The following is an 18,472-nucleotide window of genomic DNA, read 5'->3' as shown; positions in this document are numbered from 1 at the left end:
GTTGTAATAGGGATATGTGGATAGTTTGTTGTTGTTGTGGTGTGTGTGTGTGTGTGTGTGTGTGTGTGTGTGTGTGTGTGTGTGTGTGTGTGTGTGTGTGTGTGTGTGTGTGTGTGTGTTGGGATATGTGGTTTACACGGACAACACGCCGGACATTTCACCTGGGCTCCCCGGACCTAAGGGTAATACGGGGACTATGCCAAGGTCCTCATAAATCAAAGAGTGTAACTGCATTTGTTAGTGTCTGAACAACATAAATTCTCTTTTTCTTTGAAAGTCCTTATTTACCACTTGACCTGATTTTGAGTGTATGCCAGTGTATACACAAATCCGCCGCGAACTCTATGGGCGCCGCCATCTTGCCTGCCGCCATTACTGCGTGCCTGCGAGGTGTGACGGTGTGACACTTGCCGGTGCGCTCTAATGACATTTCAATGAAAGCGGATCCTGCTCATTAAAGAAAATGTCTGGTGAAAGGGAACATTGGGTAGATGATGTCAGGCAGTGGCCAAATCTTACCGATAAAGGTAATTTATTGACAACATAATGTATTAATGTAAAAATGTGTCAGCCAAATGTAATGTAATTAAGACGTGTATTAATTGATGACAACAATAAAACCGAACGCTGTCATTAACGTTACTAGCTGTGTTTCTAATATGTTCACAAGCTTCACAAGTTGTAAATAACTATTAGCCACGACCAGTTGTAGCAATCCAATGGGTAACACTTTATAATAACGTTCATTTGTAAGTCATTTATAAGTGATTAGTTAATGATGAACTGATAGTTTACAAAACATTCATAAATGATTAGCAAGTGATATACTAATATTTTATGTTTTGTAAATTCCATTACAAGTAATTTACAAGTGATTAGTAAATGATAAACTAATTATTTATGAAACATGACTATGCGTTCATAAATGATTAATAAGTGTTATGTTCATTATTTTATGTAAGTTTTGTAGATTCAGTTATAAGTCATTTACATTTGATTAGTTAATGATTTACAAAACATGACTATGAGTTTCATAAATGTTTAATACATTTAAAAAAAAATGGTATGTTCTGCTCACATCAGGTGCACAGTGTTTAAAGACTCCATGTGTTTCAGAGAAGACAGCTGTCTATACCCTCACTTTTTATTATAAAGTGTTCCCAATACGTGTTCTTACAGGTATTCAAGATTATTTTATTAATCATCTGGCATGCGATGAGCTTCAGAACCTAAACTACAGGGCATTGATTGAAGGTCAGAATTACATGAGCTCCGGATGGATTGGCCAGATACTGCATACCATCGCAGATGAGCTCATCACATTAAAAGGTGTTGTGAGGTTTTCACAGGCAGTGAACTCGTACCATAATGTGTCAGTAACAATACAGAGAGAAAACTGCAAAGTTCTCGAAGTAGTGTGTAACTGCATGGCCGGCCGAGGGAAGTGTTGTAGCCATACAGCAGGGCTACTGTACAAAATTAAAGATGCGACAACAAGAGGGTTCACAGGCTTGGCCTGCACAGACACAGCATGTACCTGGAACAGCTCCACTTGTGACAATGTAGTGCCAGAGACAGTGGAAAATATGCAAACGCAGCGCAGTGGCCCCAGAAAATCCATGAGTGTAATTTCTACTGCATTTCTGACAGATGAAAATGTTATTGCACATTTTTCAGCACCAGACATGGTTGGTTTATCTATGGTTCCTGGAACCATCTTGCATCATGTGTTGACTGCTCAACCACACACTGCACACACTGAAACAGGTCCACCCAAAGAGCACACAATGTGTGCAGAACAAAAATGCACACTTTGCAACACAACATTTAAAAATTATATACAATGTGGGGAACAGGACAGGCAGAGATTAGAAACGGAGACCAATGGCCAGAATAGTCAGCTGTGGCTGGACCAGAGAAAAATTAGAATAACCAGTAGTGAGGCATCTGAGGTACCAAAAAAGACAGACCCAACAAACTGGGTAGAAAGAAAACTTAACACAAGGTTTTATGGAAATGAGGCTACTAGGTACGGTCAACAAGCTGAGCCTTTGGCTAGACAATGTTTCGAGCAGACAACAGGGCTTACAGTGGAGACTACAGGCCTGGTTGTGCATGATCAAGAAAATTGGCTTGGTGCCAGTCTCGATGGAATTATTGACACAGATACTATTCTTGAGATTAAGTGTCCCACACCAAAAAAGCTTGAAGCACATGGTGGCAGTCTGCAAAAAATGATAGAGTCGAACAAATACGATGTTAGATTGATTGATGGAAAGTACGTTCTGAGGGAAACAGCATCTGGGTTAGGGTACTACTATCAGGTCCAGGTGGCAATGCACTGTGCAAAAAAAAAGATTTGTAAATTTATGGTGTGGACCCCAAATGAACATATGATTATAGATGTACCCTACAACGAAGAGTGGACAATGAACAAAATCTGCCACCTGAAGAGGGTGTACTTTCAGCATCTGCTACCAGCAGTAGCAACAAGAATTGCACACGGGGTCATGACAATTTTTAGGCTCAAGTAGCTATTACACTTTAATGTGCTTTCCCATGAAAACTTAGCAGTAATACACAGATCAAGAGTTTGACATTTGTTCACTGTTTACAACTGTACATTTTAACTATCTGCATTGCATTGCTATGGCAAATTAATACACATATCTAGAGTTCGACATTTGCTCACTGTTTACAACTGTACATTTTAACTATCTGCATTGCATTGCTATGGCAAATTAATACACATATCTAGAGTTCGACATTTGTTCACTGTTTACAACTGTACATTTTAACTATCTGCATTGCATTGCTATGGCAAATTAATACACATATCTAGAGTTCGACATTTGTTTACAGTTTAAACCTGTACATTTTAACTATTTGCAATTGCTGTCTGAAACTGTTGGTTGCTTTGTTAGATTTTCTGTTGAAATACAAATTAATATTTGGTATACTGTGACCTTCTTTAGCCTAAGGACATAATCTATACAATATTAACCATATCACACTCACACTTTCCCATGACAACTTAGCCCATGACACACACACACACACACAGACAGACACACACACACAGACAGACACACACACACACACACACACACACACTCTCACTCACACTCACACTCACACACACACACACACACACACACACACACACACACACACACACACACACACACACACACACACAGACACACACACAGACACACACAGACACACACACACACACACACACAGACACACACACACAGACACACACACACACAGACACACACACACACAGACACACACACACACACAGACACACACACACACACACACACACACAGACACACACACAGACACACACAGACACACACACACACAGACACACACACAGACACACACACAGACAGACACACACACAGACACACACACACACACACACACACACACACACACACTCACAGACAGACAGACACACACACACACTCAGACACACTCACACTCACACAGACAGACACACACACACTCACAGACAGACACACACTCACTTACTTCAGGTGTTTCTTCTTCATTCAGTACTGTTACGGATTAACTGAGGTTGCAAATTACATAACCCTGCACAAATACTTACAATCTCATCAACACTTTGCAACCTACCAGACATAACATTACACAAAATCTTAAAACCCTTCAGCCTTCGAATTGCTCGCTCAATGTGAATTCTAACATTAGCTAGGCGACGTGTGGATGTCACCTCATGTTCAGACAGCTCCTTACGTCCACGTGTGAATGCAGGAAGAGCTAGACTCACTCCTGGAGGCAATATATCCATGATGGTGAATCCGCGATCTGCTAAAATCTCATCCCCAGGGATCAGGTGATGAACAAAACCACTGTTCTTTGTGATGAAATTATCACTGGCCCTTCCACCAAAAAGCTTTGATACAAACATGACATAGCCATTGGGAGCTATACAGTATAACAGTTTGTATGTGTTATGATGTTTGTAATTGCTGTAAGTTTGTGATCTTTTTCTTAAGTTCTTTGGTCTTTGTACAAAGACCTCTGTACAGTCAATGATGCATGTGGCTTTAGGATAGTTTTTTTTAAATGTCTTGGGCCTGATTCTGTTCAGTGTATCCCTGGGCAACCAAGCAATCACCTTTTCCCTCATGAATCTTGCAAGGATTGGTCTCCAAAATGTAAATATTTCAAATGCTGTGCTTCTACTCACCCCAAATCGTTTACCCAAGTCAGTAAACAATAGCCCCAAACGGAGTCTCATTAAAACAAGCAAAAATTGTTCATGGAAGGCCAATTTGGTATTAAGTGGTTGTGAGAAAAAAGTCGACAAGACTTGCAAAAGTTGCCAGAAACTGTCAGCACATAAACCTGTATAAAATATAAAGTCTTTGTTATTTAAATTATGTGCTGATACTGACGGTGTTGGATCTGTTTGAGTCCCACAGTCCTTCATCGGCTTGTTACCGCAGTTGAAACTGTAGTTGTGCTCTATGTGATCTGGCCACTGGGTTCCGACATCACACGTCTGCAGAGGCATATTCTCCAAATTCCCGACATCCACGTCTGTTTCCATAGCTTCAGGTTCAGTAGTTGAGTTCCGGTGTAATGGCTGAAGACATCTTCTTTTGGGGGGAAGTCTAGCTGGTGTTACCTAAAGGGAAAAAAAGAAGAGAGGTGCATTAGTTAAACATGACAATCAATAATATTTTAATGAACGAAATGTGATGCAATAATATGGCTATCCAAGAGACCTACTTACATGACATTCATAACCCATGAACAACACAGGATAAGGGTTTTCTCTTGTAGGTTGTCCATCAGGAAAATGTATCCCACACACCTTAGAGTGGTAATGAAGATGAATACATAATGAGCGATGCATTGGTGGTAAAAGTACTTCTCAAATAAGTGTGAACAAGACAGCACTTTAAATAGCACTCTGCACTTTCTCTTAGTTAACATCAAACATGCACAATTGCACTTTACCATCCTATTTATGATGCGTGAAAGGGGGTGTATATGATTGTTCTTCTTTTTTGTGGGGTGAGGGCCAAAACTGTTGTTTATCCTGTCCTGTCCATCTTCTTTGTTTTGTCTAGTCTTTTGTGATAAGTCTCCTGTTGTATCAGATGTACTATATGGCACATATAAAATATTTTTGCAAGGACGAACATAGTTGACATAGTAGTTTAATTATATTTTTATCCAAAGCAAGCAACGAGGACTAACATTTAAGCTGATGCAAAATGAGGAACTTCAGTTTACCAAGCAGTAACGTAAGAGCTTGAGAAAGTTCCAGTTACACAGCAACATGAAAGCTCCAGCTTTGTTTTCGCCTGTGGCTAACGATATTGCTAGCAAAATAAGCTAGCGCTGTTTCACTGTATGTTACACCCACTGCATGCAATCGGTGGCATTAACAGATTAAACAATCAGAGCCAAACTTACCACAGTATTCTTGTTTGGCTTGAAGCCATCTCGGTTTATATGTTTCATCCACTTTTGACGCACATCTTGGTCCTCCGCTCGACCAGGAACTCGGTGTAATCCATATGGCCGTAAACATGGGCAGTCAATGTGCAACAAAGGTTCGTGAATTTCACAAACGGTTTTATTCCAGGCCTGTAGTTTTATGCTGTTGTTAAAACAGCCAACCACACAACACGCTCTTCCCGGCATCACTGGACAGCATATGTACTAAAAAAACGAAATTAAAATAATATTTCGTACAGCTAACTACAGCCGCTGGACCAACCGCTACTACTCCCGCTACTTCCTTAGCAGCAACCAGGCACGCAGTAATGGCGGCGCTGCTTTACTTCCGTGTTTCGCCGGATTTGTGTATAGAACAGCGACCCCACAGCTGGGTTTTATATTGCAGTTTCATACACATTTCTGATACACACGGTGCATTTTGGCGGGCCGTCTTGTGATTGGCTGGTTTGCGCACGTGGGCGGTAACAAACAGAAGTCGACGGGAAGCTCCGCCCACAGCACATGGCCCAGCTGTCGCTAATTAAATACCTAATGGACCACACCTCGGAAGTGTCAGTTCGACGTCGTTGGGTTTACTGGATTAAATACATACAGGTAATAATTATATTTATACATATAGTTGCATTTTTGCATGAAGTGTTTCCTATTTGCAAGAAATTGTAACTTGTAACTTACAATTACTGTAAAATGCTATATATTTACCACAATATTAGCTGAGCTAGCTTGAGTGGCTATCAACATGTCCTGCTCATTACGCCTCGGGCTAAAGAGGTGGAGGACATCAGGTAGAGATGAGGACAGAAGTAACATTGCGAGCAGGTCAAATTTGGTAGTTTTGTTTTTAAAATGAAAGCTTGCTAGGTTAAGTTGAGCTGTGGCTACCGCATGGCTTAATGAGCAGGGCGAAGCTAGTTAAAGCCTTAACTTTTACTACAGACATTGTGTTTGTTTTATAGAATTAAATATTTTCTTAGTAGCCCAACATTATTTTGTTTAAATATGAAGTTGCAGTGACACAGGAAGGCTGTGATATCATTAATATGAGTACTTTCAGGCCATTAAATAAATGTAATGTGTTTATGATGTTCTGTTAGTGTACTAAACCTGTAAGATAAATTAATTGGTACCATAGTAACCAACCACAATGATCAATATACAAAACATGCTGTGTGTAGAGTGTTATTTAAAAAAAAAAAAAGTTAAAAACAGTGTTTTTATATTCTTGACTTTATTTAACTAACTTTGTGAAATTGTTAGTTCTCATATAAGAAATGCTTTAACCATAGAACATTTCACATACCAAAACACTGTACATTTTCCATCAAGCTTCAGGTGGAACATGATTTTTATAGCTTTTGTTAGCACCACCTAACCAGCACACCATAGATGATACTGACCATTACAGAATGTAAGAACAAAAACAATGAAGTCATCAAATGCTGTGTTCATCAGAGTGTAGTTTTCATAATCCACGGTCTACAATATATATATATATATATTTTTTTTATACAGGGCCTTGATGATGAAATGTCTCCAAAGATGTGTTGTACCACAAATCCCCCATCCACAACTGATGATACTGAAGAGGTATGTCCTCACAAAAGATAGATTTTTATTAATGTCTTGCACTTGATTGTTAATATCAGAAAAGTTGTCAGTGAGTTTTAAAGCAAGGTTTTCCTCTGTCTTTCTGTCAACACTAGAATGGTTTCTTTTTTTATTCAGATGTCAAATGTCCTCTCTAGTGTCACGCTCCCAGGACTTTCTCTTTATTGTCCTTTGTCTCTGTTTGATCTTCTACAGCTGACCACTGAGAGCAAGTGCACCCATACAGCCGTCAGCCACCCGAATCAGACTAGTCCAGAGCTCGGCCCACTCACCAAGGTTGGAGAGGTAAATTAAATTTGATGTACAACTTATTTGTGGCAAAATGTTAAATATGCCAACCTATTTCAATATATGTGTGTGTGTGTGTGTGTGTGTGTGTAGTCACCTGAGTAGAACATGCTTTATGTGGACAGTCGCCTGAGTAGAACATGCTTTATGTGGACAATGGAATGGAAGGACAGTCAGTATAATATCTGAGTGTATGTGTGTGTGTGTGTGTGTGTGTGTGTCTAGTCACCTGAGTAGAACATGCTTTATGTGGACAGGCGCCTGAGTAGAACATGCTTTATGTGGACAATGGAATGGAAGGACAGTCAGTATAATATCTGAGTGTATGTGTGTGTGTGTGTAGTCGCCTGAGTAGAACATGCTTTATGTGGACAATGGAATGGAAGGACATTGTCTAAACATGCTTTTTCAAGCTTCAGTCAGTATAATATCTGAGTGTATGTGTATCAAACACTGAACCCCACCCAAATATGACTTGGGAGGTCCATACAGTTTACAGGGTCCTGTCCCCAGAGGCATCACTCGGGTTTTTAAGAACACTTGGACTGCCTGCATTGGATCTGTATGTTGGTTTAATGTGAATGCTAAGTTGTTTGGTTACATGTAATGGAAAGGCACCCATTCAACAGCACTGACGAAAATTCATGACAAGATGTCATTTAAAAGAATCATAGCAAATCTAAGAACTATAAAAAGACTAACACCTCACTCCATGTAAAAGCTTAGTAAATTATTCTAGAAGTGCAATCATTCTACGAAGTTGGCTGACAATAGATAAACAACAAAGTAATCAAATGCTGTATTCATCAGTGTAGTTTTCATAGTCTACAGACTGTAGTCATGTGGCCTGTTCAGTGACTAAAGAACCGTTTCAGAGACTACATGTTTTCCACAAAACACTCACTGAAATACAGCCATGATATCTTTTCACTGAATGCTACACAGGGAACATCTTGTCTTCAAGATATTTATTATAATTGATCTTTTTTTGTTGTTTATTCTTTTTTACAGGGCCTTGATGATGAAATGTCTCCAAAGATGTGTTGTACCACAAATCCCCCATCCACAACTGATGATACTGAAGAGGTATGTCCTCACAAAAGATAGATTTTTATTAATGTCTTGCACTTGATTGTTAATATCAAAGAAGTTGTCAGTGAGTTTTAAAGCAAGGTTTTCCTGTGTCTTTCTGTCAACACTAGAATGGTTTATTTTTTTTTATTCAGATGTCAAATGTCCTCTCTAGTGTCACGCTCCCAGGACTTTCTCTTTATTGTCCTTTGTCTCTGTTTGATCTTCTACAGCTGACCACTGAGAGCAAGTGCATCCATACAGCCGTCAGCCACCCGAATCAGACTAGTCCAGAGCTCGGCCCACTCACCAAGGTTGGAGAGGTAAATTAAATCTCATGTACAACTTATTTGTGGCAAAATGTTAAATCTGCCAACCTATTTCAATATATATGTGTATGTGTGTGTGTGTGTAGTCACCTGAGTAGAACATGCTTTATGTGGACAATGGAATGGAAGGACATTGTCTAAACATGCTTTTTCAAGCTTCAGTCAGTATAATATCTGAGTGTGTGTATCTAACACTGAACCCCACCCAAACATGACTTGGGAGGTCCATACAGTTTAGAGGGTCCCGTCCCCAGAGGCGTCACTTTGGTTTTTAAGACTGCCTGCATTGGATCTGTATGTTGGTTTAATGTGAATGCTAAGTTGTTTGGTTACATGTAATGGATAGGCACCCTATTAGTTATACTGGGCTACATGAAGTCAGCTCCAGGCACTGAGGCTAACCACAAATTCTCCATCTACAATTTAAAAATATGAAGAAGGTATATCTTCATATAGGATATGCTTTAAATAAGCTGCATTCAAACATTCAAAGGAAAAAACAAAAACTCAGATAATATCTACAAGGGCTAATTTCTGTCCAAACCTTCAATTTCAATCTCATCCAGTGACTTCCCCTGCATGCTGGAAAGGTTTCCTTTCTCCATTGACAAAAGGAGTTTGGAAATCTTAGCCAGTTGTGTTGTGGGAACTGGTAATCTGTAGAAGTCGCGGTGAACACAAATGTGTTCATCAGTGTAGTTTTCATAGTCCACGGTCTACAATATTTTTTGTTTGTTTTTTCCTTTTTACAGGGCCTTGATGATGAAATGTCTCCAAAGATGTGTTGTACCACAAATCCCCCTTCCACAACTGATGATACTGAAGAGGTATGTCCTCACAAAAGATAGATTTTTATTAATATCTTGCACTTGATTGTTAATATCAGAAAAGTTGTCAGTGAGTTTTAAAGCAAGGTTTTCCTCTGTCTTTCTGTCAACACTAGAATGGTTTCTTTTTTTATTCAGATGTCAAATGTCCTCTCTAGTGTCACGCTCCCAGGACTTTCTCTTTATTGTCCTTTGTCTCTGTTTGATCTTCTACAGCTGACCACTGAGAGCAAGTGCACCCATACAGCCGTCAGCCACCCGAATCAGACTAGTCCAGAGCTCGGCCCACTCACCAAGGTTGGAGAGGTAAATTAAATTTGATGTACAACTTATTTGTGGCAAAATGTTAAATCTGTCAACCTATTTCAATATATGTGTATGTGTGTGTGTGTGTAGTCACCTGAGTAGAACATGCTTTATGTGGACAGTCGCCTGAGTAGAACATGCTTTATGTGGACAATGGAATGGAAGGACAGTCAGTATAATATCTGAGTGTATGTGTGTGTGTGTGTGTGTGTAGTCACCTGAGTAGAACATGCTTTATGTGGACAGTCGCCTGAGTAGAACATGCTTTATGTGGACAATGGAATGGAAGGACAGTCAGTATAATATCTGAGTGTATGTGTGTGTGTGTGTGTGTGTGTGTGTGTGTGTAGTCACCTGAGTAGAACATGCTTTATGTGGACAATGGAATGGAAGGACAGTCAGTATAATATCTGAGTGTATGTGTATCTAACACTGAACCCCACCCAAATATGACTTGGGAGGTCCATACAGTTTAGAGGGTCCCGTCCCCAGAGGCGTCACTTTGGTTTTTAAGAACACTTGGACTGCCTGCATTGGATCTGTATGTTGGTTAAATGTGAATTCTAAGATGTTTGGTTACATGTAATGGATAGGCACCCTATTAGTTATACTGGGCTACAAGAAGTCAGCTCCTGGCACTGAGGCTAACTACATATTCCCCATCTACAATTTAAAAATATGAAGAAGGTATATCTTCATATAGGATATGCTTTAAATAAGCTGCATATAAATAAGATACGCTATAAATAACAAAATGCAATAAAAGGGTAATCATATGTATGAGGTAAATTAAATGTCACATTGGTATTGGATTTAAAATGATTGGATATCGACATGTAAATATGAAATATCTTTCTGTCCAAACTATGTGGCGTAAATATAAAATATCTTTGTCCAAACTATGTGGCATAAATAAATACTACAATTAAATTTTTCGCCAACAGTGTCAAAAACACCGCCTTGTGTGCGCAACAGTATCCTCCTTGGACAAGTGTGTTCGTTGTGTGGGACCCGTATCTTCCTTCAAGTGGCTTGGCTATCGATGCACAGGTTAGATATTTAGTGAATTAGTATAGAGTGTAATGTGTTGTGCTCTAACCACTTAAATAGACCTGCAGTGTTAACATTATTTTACTCAAATGTGTTCCAGTTTGTTCAGGGGTCTGGCATAAATCCTGCCTCAAGCAAATTAAAAGAGATGACTTTAACAGCACAGCACAGGTGAGTATCTACTAAGTGAGTGTTGAACTTGAACTGGCTATAAGATTCAATCACCATGTCAAATAATTTGCTTTCTCACCAATTCAGGCGCAGCAGACTCCTAAGGCTTCTGAGGATGAACTGCTGTCAGATCAGGACAAAATTCCACATCCAGAATTGGACCAAATATCATCTGATGATGCTGAGGACATGTCTGACAAGGAATACATACCTGATTCAGAGTCAGAATATGCTTTGTCACTACTTGCCAGTAGAAGAACTGAATGTGGCATTTGTGCCATAAATGTCTTCCTGTTTGCAAGACCAACGTCAATGAGCCACTACAGAGGACATGATTGTTTGCATGTTCATGCAAGCCAGTGTGGAGCAAAGCACCCTGAGTACCTTAGGTCAACGCAACTCAGGAAACATGTTGCCACACTCTCACAAGTCCTTAATTTAAAACACAATGAACTTGATCAGGTTGCAGATTTCCTGGGTCACGACATCCGTGTTCACCGCGACTTCTACAGATTACCAGTTCCCACAACACAACTGGCTAAGATTTCCAAACTCCTTTTGTCAATGGAGAAAGGAAACCTTTCCAGCATGCAGGGGAAGTCACTGGATGAGATTGAAATTGAAGGTTTGTACAGAAATTAGCCCTTGTAGATATTATCTGAGTTTTTGTTTTTTCCTTTGAATGTTAATTTATAATCATCTAGACTTGGCGTAGTCAGCATCCCTTTCCAAGAAAAAAAAAATCACCTTTCATGTCCAAGTATGAGTCGAGGACTACTATTCAGAAATATAAACTTAAGTCTACAGTATGGCTGGACAGTAATTCAAAATTATGTTTGTGTAGGTGCAGTCGAATTACTTTAAATATGAACCTAATATCAGATTGTGTAATCATTTATCTTATGTGCTCATGGACCACATTAAACATAAACGCAGGTATAATAGCTCAAAACTACTCAAGTAAAAATAGTTACTTTGCAAAAAGTGGCAAGTACAAAACCAAGTACTATCTTTTCCTTATTTGATGTGGCTATTTCAACCACAGATTTTTATGTCCAGCTATTTATGAGAGTTTTACCAGAGCTGTAAACTATTTGAGTAAATGTAATTAGTAACAGTACAACTACAAAGTAGCCAAAAAGTTATGCAATTACAAATTACATTTTGCATGGCACCTAACTTTTTCTGCAGCAGTTTGTTTTTGCTATAAAGAAGTGATATTTCCATCTAAGTGGCATTGACTGAACTATATCTTGTGCGTTTTGCCCTTACTCACCCAAACTTGTCAACAAGTCTACTTTACATGAATGCGAGTGCATTAGTAGGTGCTAAATCGCAGACGTTTGATTTAGATGAAGTCAGGACTGCAGCCAGTGATGAGTCCAAAACCAGCACATCCAGTGCAAGTAGACTTTGACTATTTAATTTGACTTAACATAATTTTTTTTTATCCACCATATTGACAAGGCCTTTTTGAAGGATATTGGTTTACGTGTGGCCTTTTTGTGCACTTGAGCTTAACTGAGACTTGAGAGTTTGTAGACGTTTAAATAGATAGTTCACCCAAAAATGAAAATTGTCATAATTTACTCACCCTCAGGTTGTTCCAAACTTGTCTTTGTTCTGCTGTACTAGTCAATGGCTGGCAAGATCTGCTTGGTTAAAAATATATAAAATATCTATCTATGTGTACAGCAGAACAAAGAAATACAGGTTTGGAACAACTTGAGGTTGACTACATGAAGACAGAATTTTCATTTTTGGGTGAACAATCCCTTTAAGAGGCTGTTGTGTCGACCCTGATTTATTAGACTATTGAGGTGTTCAGTTTTATTTAGATTTTAGAAAATAAACATGACTTCTCATTTTACAAATCAATTGTTTCTTATTTTCACCTGCCTGTCTCAGGTGTCAAGGACTAGTGCATCTTTGAGCCTAGATTTAGTAGAAGTAAAATACTAAAGTATTGTTAATCACTTTTACTCGTATTGGTAACTTGTAATAGAGTAATTTATGCTGCAAGGTATCTGTCTTTTTACTCAAGTATGGTTTTCAAGTACTCTTTACACCTCTGAGTTTTACTAATGCCATTTTCCAGATGAGATTGCGTTAAGTGATGCTGAAGACAGTGGGAGCGAATCTGATGACAGCAACACAGATCTCACCGCATCAGAGCTTGGAACTGTGGAGCCTATGGTTTCTGACTCTACAACCACAGAGCAAGACCATGACATGGGAGACTTTGGTATGTTAACTCAATTCATAGTCACTGCTGATAAAATGTATATTTTCCTGTGACAAAAGTAACTTGTTAAATTGTTTTCAACAGGATCAGTGTCATTTGTGTCGTCCACAGTAAGTGAGAGTGTACCTCCCTCTGAAGGTAAGATTCAGATTCAAGACGTTTATTGTCTATGCACAGAAGAAACACAGTGGTTTATACCCTACAATGAGATTCTTATTTTGCCCAACTCCCTTAAAGGGATACTTCACCATTTTTTCATATTAAACTGTTATTCCCTTAACTAAGATGAGTTGATGCATACCTCTCTCATCTCAGTGCGTGCACTCAATCGCTCTGGCGCGCGGCGACAGTTTGATAGCACTTAGCTTAGCCCAGATCATTCATTAGGGACCAAACAGAAATGAAGCTAGAAGCGACCAAACACCTCCACGTTTTCCCTATTTAAATACAGTTACACGACCAAGTATGGTGACACAAAATAAAACGTGGCGCTTTTCTAAGCGGGTAAAAAGGATAACTGTAGTGTATGGCGGAATAGCACTGGGAGCACTTCGACTAGGTGTAAAAAGCAGAGCCGGACAGTAACGGAGTACATTTACTTGAGTACAGTACTTAAGTACAATTTTGAGGGATCTGTACTTTACTCGAGTATCATTTTTGGGGAGTACTTATGACTTTACTCAAGTACATTTGAGAGGCAAATATTGTACTCTTTACTCCACTACATTTCTATCCATAACCGTGAGTACCCGTTACTTCTAAAAAAGAAAAAGAAAAATCTCGGAAACCCTCAATTTGTTGTTTCCCTCTCAAACGTGATTGGATTGTGCAGGCGCCACTGATTGGGACAGCCTATCAGCAATCACCTTCAGCTTTCCGCCAAAGGTCAACTCCATGGTCAGATTTAGATAAGAGACGAAACCATGGATGAAACAATGGATGAAGACGCAGCAGGTCCGTCCCGGGAATGTGCCAACCCGTGGCCCCACCTCGCCAGACTATTTCAATTTTCTGAACAAGTTAATGATAGTTTTCGCTTCAAGTGTTTGCTGTGTTTACCAATGTAAGCACTGTGGCAGTAGTAATGCAATATTTAGAAAATGTACTCTTGATACTCAAGTACTTTTAAAAACAAGTACTTCAGTACTTTTACTTAAGTAGACATCTGACTGTAGTACTTTTACTTGTACTTGAGTAAAATTTAGCAAGGTGTATCTGTACTTTTACTCAAGTAATGAAGCTGTGTACTCTGTCCGCCTCTGGTAAAAAGTCACGTTGGTTCTAATGACAGAAGTGAGAGGGAGAGGATTTTTCAAGCGTGACTTTTTACTGCGCCAAGTCGAAGTGCTCTTGAGTCCCAAGTGCTATTCCGCCATACATTATAGTTATCCTTTTTACCCGCTTAGAAAAGTGCCATGTTTTATTTTGTCACCATACTTGGTCATGTAACTACTTGTGTAACTGTTTTTAAATAGGGAAAACGTGGAGGTGTTTGGTCGCTTCTAGCTTCATTTCTGTTTGGTCCCTAATGAATGAACTGGGCTAAGCTAAGTGCTATAAGTGTCGCCGCGCGCCAGAGCGATTAAGTGCACGTACTGAGACGAGAGAGGTATGCATCAACTCGTCTTAGTTAAGGGAATAACATAGTTTAATATGAAAAAACGGTGAAGTATCCCTTTAACATTATTATGCACGTCTTTGTGATGTATTCAACTATCAAAATGCAAGAGTAATCTTAAAGAAAGAGATATAAATGAATAGCCCTAAATTTAACTGTACTGCATTTGTACAAAACATCTTGTCTGCAAGGGAGCATATACACTTACTTTATTATCAGGAAATGTATACTGAATTTGAGGTAAAAGTAAAGTTACCTCCTCCTCTTCACATGTTCTCTTGATTGCCCATGAGTATGTTCTATTAATTCTCTTTTTAGCAAGTTGGTTAAAAGACTAAAAATGAATTGGTCTTGATGACTGAGTCACAACATGCCACAAAATCTGGAAGATTAAGAGGTTAAAAGTAGTATTAAGCTGATTGTTACGTACAGTTTCAATATCAAGACTAAACTTTCAGACCAAGTTCCAACACTATTTAGTTAACCTTATGAAATCAGATTTAAACTGAGAATCAGACCTTAAACCCCATAGTCTTGGTTTCAATTAAAATACGGTGTGTTAAAGTACAATGCCAAAATTACTTAAGACATGTTACTAATTATAGTATTACTTACTGCAATTAATTCAAATAGCAAAAGGTTTGGCCACATAAATAGATGAACAGCAGACATTCTAATAATACTCCATATTGTCCGCACTCTAATGTGGGCTAGTAAAGTTGGTGAAATCACATCGAGTGAGACACCAACTGATACCCAAAGTGAATTAAGAAAAGTAAACTGCAATTTCTTGTCAACTGTGGCATTAACTGACCTCATGTTTTGATGGCTTAAACTGGACAACACATTTAGTGATCTATTCATTTTTGTTTGCCTATCTTCCAGGGAAGTATGCTGATGAGGAACATGGATCCAGAAGAGTGGCAAAGAAAGTGTGGTCTAAGGCTGAGGTCGCTGCAGTAATGCGACACTTCAAAGGTCATATAAGCAGGGGAAAACTGGCCACCAAAACTGAATGCAGTCACTGCAAACTGGTGGAAGACCCCGTGTTGGCACAAAGAACAGTGCAAAATATAAGGGACTTTGTTCGAAATAGAGGAATAGCTGCAAAGAGGCAGTCAGAAAAAGAAAAGATTTAAATACACTGACAATTGTGGTGGTGTTTCTATGTTTGTGTTAAAGGAACACGCCGACCTTTTGGGACTTTAGCTTATTCGCCGTATCCCCCAGAGTTAGACAAGTCCACACACACCCTTCTCATCTCTGTGCATGCCGTAACTCTGTCTGACGCACCCACCGCTAGCCTAGCTTAGCACAAACACTGGAGGTAAACGGCTCCAGCTAGCATACTGCTCCCAATAAGTGACAGAATAACGCCAACATTCTCCTATTTACATTTTGTGATGTGTATAGTCACAGTGTGTATGAATAACAAGGTCACATGATACACAGCCATCTTCTAACCGTATACATACTGGGAACTATATTCTCATAGAATTAACTATATAGAAGACGAAGCACTGCTGGCTGGAGTGATTAGCACAACCCTCTGAGCGAACTCTCTGCTCCTCACCACGGGCTTCTCAGGTCCTGCGAGCAAATCCTTCCGCAGTAGCAGTGCTTCGCCTTCTGAGAATATAGTTCCCAGTATGTATACGGTTAGAAGATGGCTGTGTCTCATGTGACCTTGTTATTTGTACACGCTGTGACTATACACATCACAACATGTAAATAGGAGAATGTTGGCGTTATTGTGTCACTTATTGGGAGCAGTATGCTAGCTGGAGCCATTTACCTCCAGTCTTTGTGCTAAGCTAGGCTAGCGGTGGGTGCGTCAGACAGAGTTACGGCACGCACGGAGATGAGAAGGGGGTGTGTGGACTCATCTAACTCTGGGGGATACGACGAATAAGCTAAAGTCCCAAAAGTCCAAAGTTCCTTTAATGTTTTAAATAGAGGCCGTCACAAAAGCAAACTGTAAAACAGCTTTTATTTTATTTTATATATTTTTTTATTTTTTGTTATGAGCAACCATGGGTCTTTTGAAGTTGGGTAAGAATGACTTATTTTACCTTTTTTGCTCCATTCTCATTGTCATGGCACTGGTGTTGTGTGACAATCTATTGTTTAGCTCTTACAGGCTGTTATCTGGCTGTTAGTCAGTGTCACCAACTAACAATGGTGATGTTAGAGTTGTGCAATAAAATAATAATTCAAGTCCCATTAATGCTTGGTGGTGTCAGGTTAATGTGTATTTATGTTAATGTGTATTTATGTTAATGAGCAAGTGACGTCATTGTCCCTTTAAAGTCCCAATAATGTTTGTTTTGGTCCTTATAAGTCACATATTCTTCAAAAAGAGAACTGTCTCTATAAACCACAATAATTTTAGGGTGGTGTGTATCACGCTCTGAAGGGTGTATCTGAAGTCTAAAGTGTCCTGAATTTTTTCCAAATTTTTTTGAGTGTTTTAATCTAACTCTCATAGCTCTAGGACCTCAGGAAAGGGTAGTCCATCTAAACCACCACCGGGCCTGTTTGGAGAAAAAGTCTGGCTAATCCACATAAACCAGTATGTGTGTGTGTGTGTGTGTGAGGCTGGGAAGGAGGGAGCAGGTTAGTAAGTCGCGCGACATACATTGCACACCACGTAGGAAAATTTTGAATTGTATTAGACACACTAGATTTAGGAGAGTGCCACACCCTGTAATTTGTGTTATATTGTAGTTAGTGTAGTTTGGTTAGGGCGTCTTGACGCCGAAGACATTTTTTTTTTCTACATTTTTCGTTTGGTATAGTTTAGTTGCATTAATCTTATAGCTAGTTTGTTCTGTTTTATTTATTTATTTCATTTGGCATCTCTCGAGCTCGCCTTCCGATTTGTTTGTTTTTGTTTAGTATTGTTATTTGTCTTATTGTTCTCCTCATTGTTTGTAAATATTGTAAATATCATTTATTCTTCATTCTTTCACTTTTGGGTTCTGTAAAAATAAACACTTTTGAGCGGAGTTTTTTTTTTAGTTGATCTTTTTCCTTTTATTGCCCGATCCTTCATATTAAAGGGGGGGGGTGAAACACTCAGTTTCAGTCAATCTCATGTTAATCTTGAGTACCTATAGAGTAGTATTGCATCCTTCATATCTCCAAAATACTCGAAAGTATTCATCCATACTCGAAAAAAACTTTCCGAAACTTGTGACAAACCGGAAGGAGTATTTTTGGCACAGAAATACTCCATCAAACGTACAACTTAATTTTTGAAACTTTGTCCATGTTTAGCATTGGAATCCAACTCTTTAACAGTGTAAAAAACTCAGTATGCATGAAATAGCATTTCATGCATACTGGGAATCGAACCCATGATCTTGGCGCCATGCTCTACTGTTTGAGCTTTAGGAAAGCAAGCACGCACACACACACACACACACATACACACACACACACA

The 18,472-nt window shown here is 39.1% G+C and overlaps 1 protein-coding gene and 1 long non-coding RNA gene across 2 annotated transcripts; one reads left to right on the top strand and one right to left on the bottom strand.

Annotated features, from left to right (window-relative positions):
• Positions 1–322: 322 nt before the first annotated feature.
• Positions 323–5,760, bottom strand: LOC309507354. Its single transcript, XR_014209124.1, has 3 exons — positions 5,467–5,760; positions 4,778–4,858; positions 323–4,669 (listed from the first exon to the last, which is right to left on the bottom strand). It is a non-coding gene; the product is annotated as an uncharacterized lncRNA (long non-coding RNA).
• A 5,566-nt stretch (positions 5,761–11,326) lies between these two features.
• On the top strand, positions 11,327–17,463 carry LOC309507839 (uncharacterized protein). The gene is made up of 4 exons (XM_082182289.1): positions 11,327–11,789; positions 13,263–13,409; positions 13,494–13,547; positions 15,913–17,463. Exons 1-4 carry the CDS (start codon positions 11,354–11,356, stop codon positions 16,164–16,166), a joined length of 891 nt encoding a protein of 296 aa, XP_082038415.1. The 5' UTR covers positions 11,327–11,353; the 3' UTR covers positions 16,167–17,463.
• Positions 17,464–18,472: the final 1,009 nt, after the last annotated feature.

The sequence above is a fragment of the Leuciscus leuciscus genome, assembly GCF_965113295.1.
Source record: "Leuciscus leuciscus genome assembly, chromosome: 10".
Taxonomy (NCBI): domain Eukaryota; kingdom Metazoa; phylum Chordata; class Actinopteri; order Cypriniformes; family Leuciscidae; genus Leuciscus; species Leuciscus leuciscus.
Note: the sequence above shows the minus strand (reverse complement) of the source record. Positions and strands in the feature narration are given on the sequence as shown.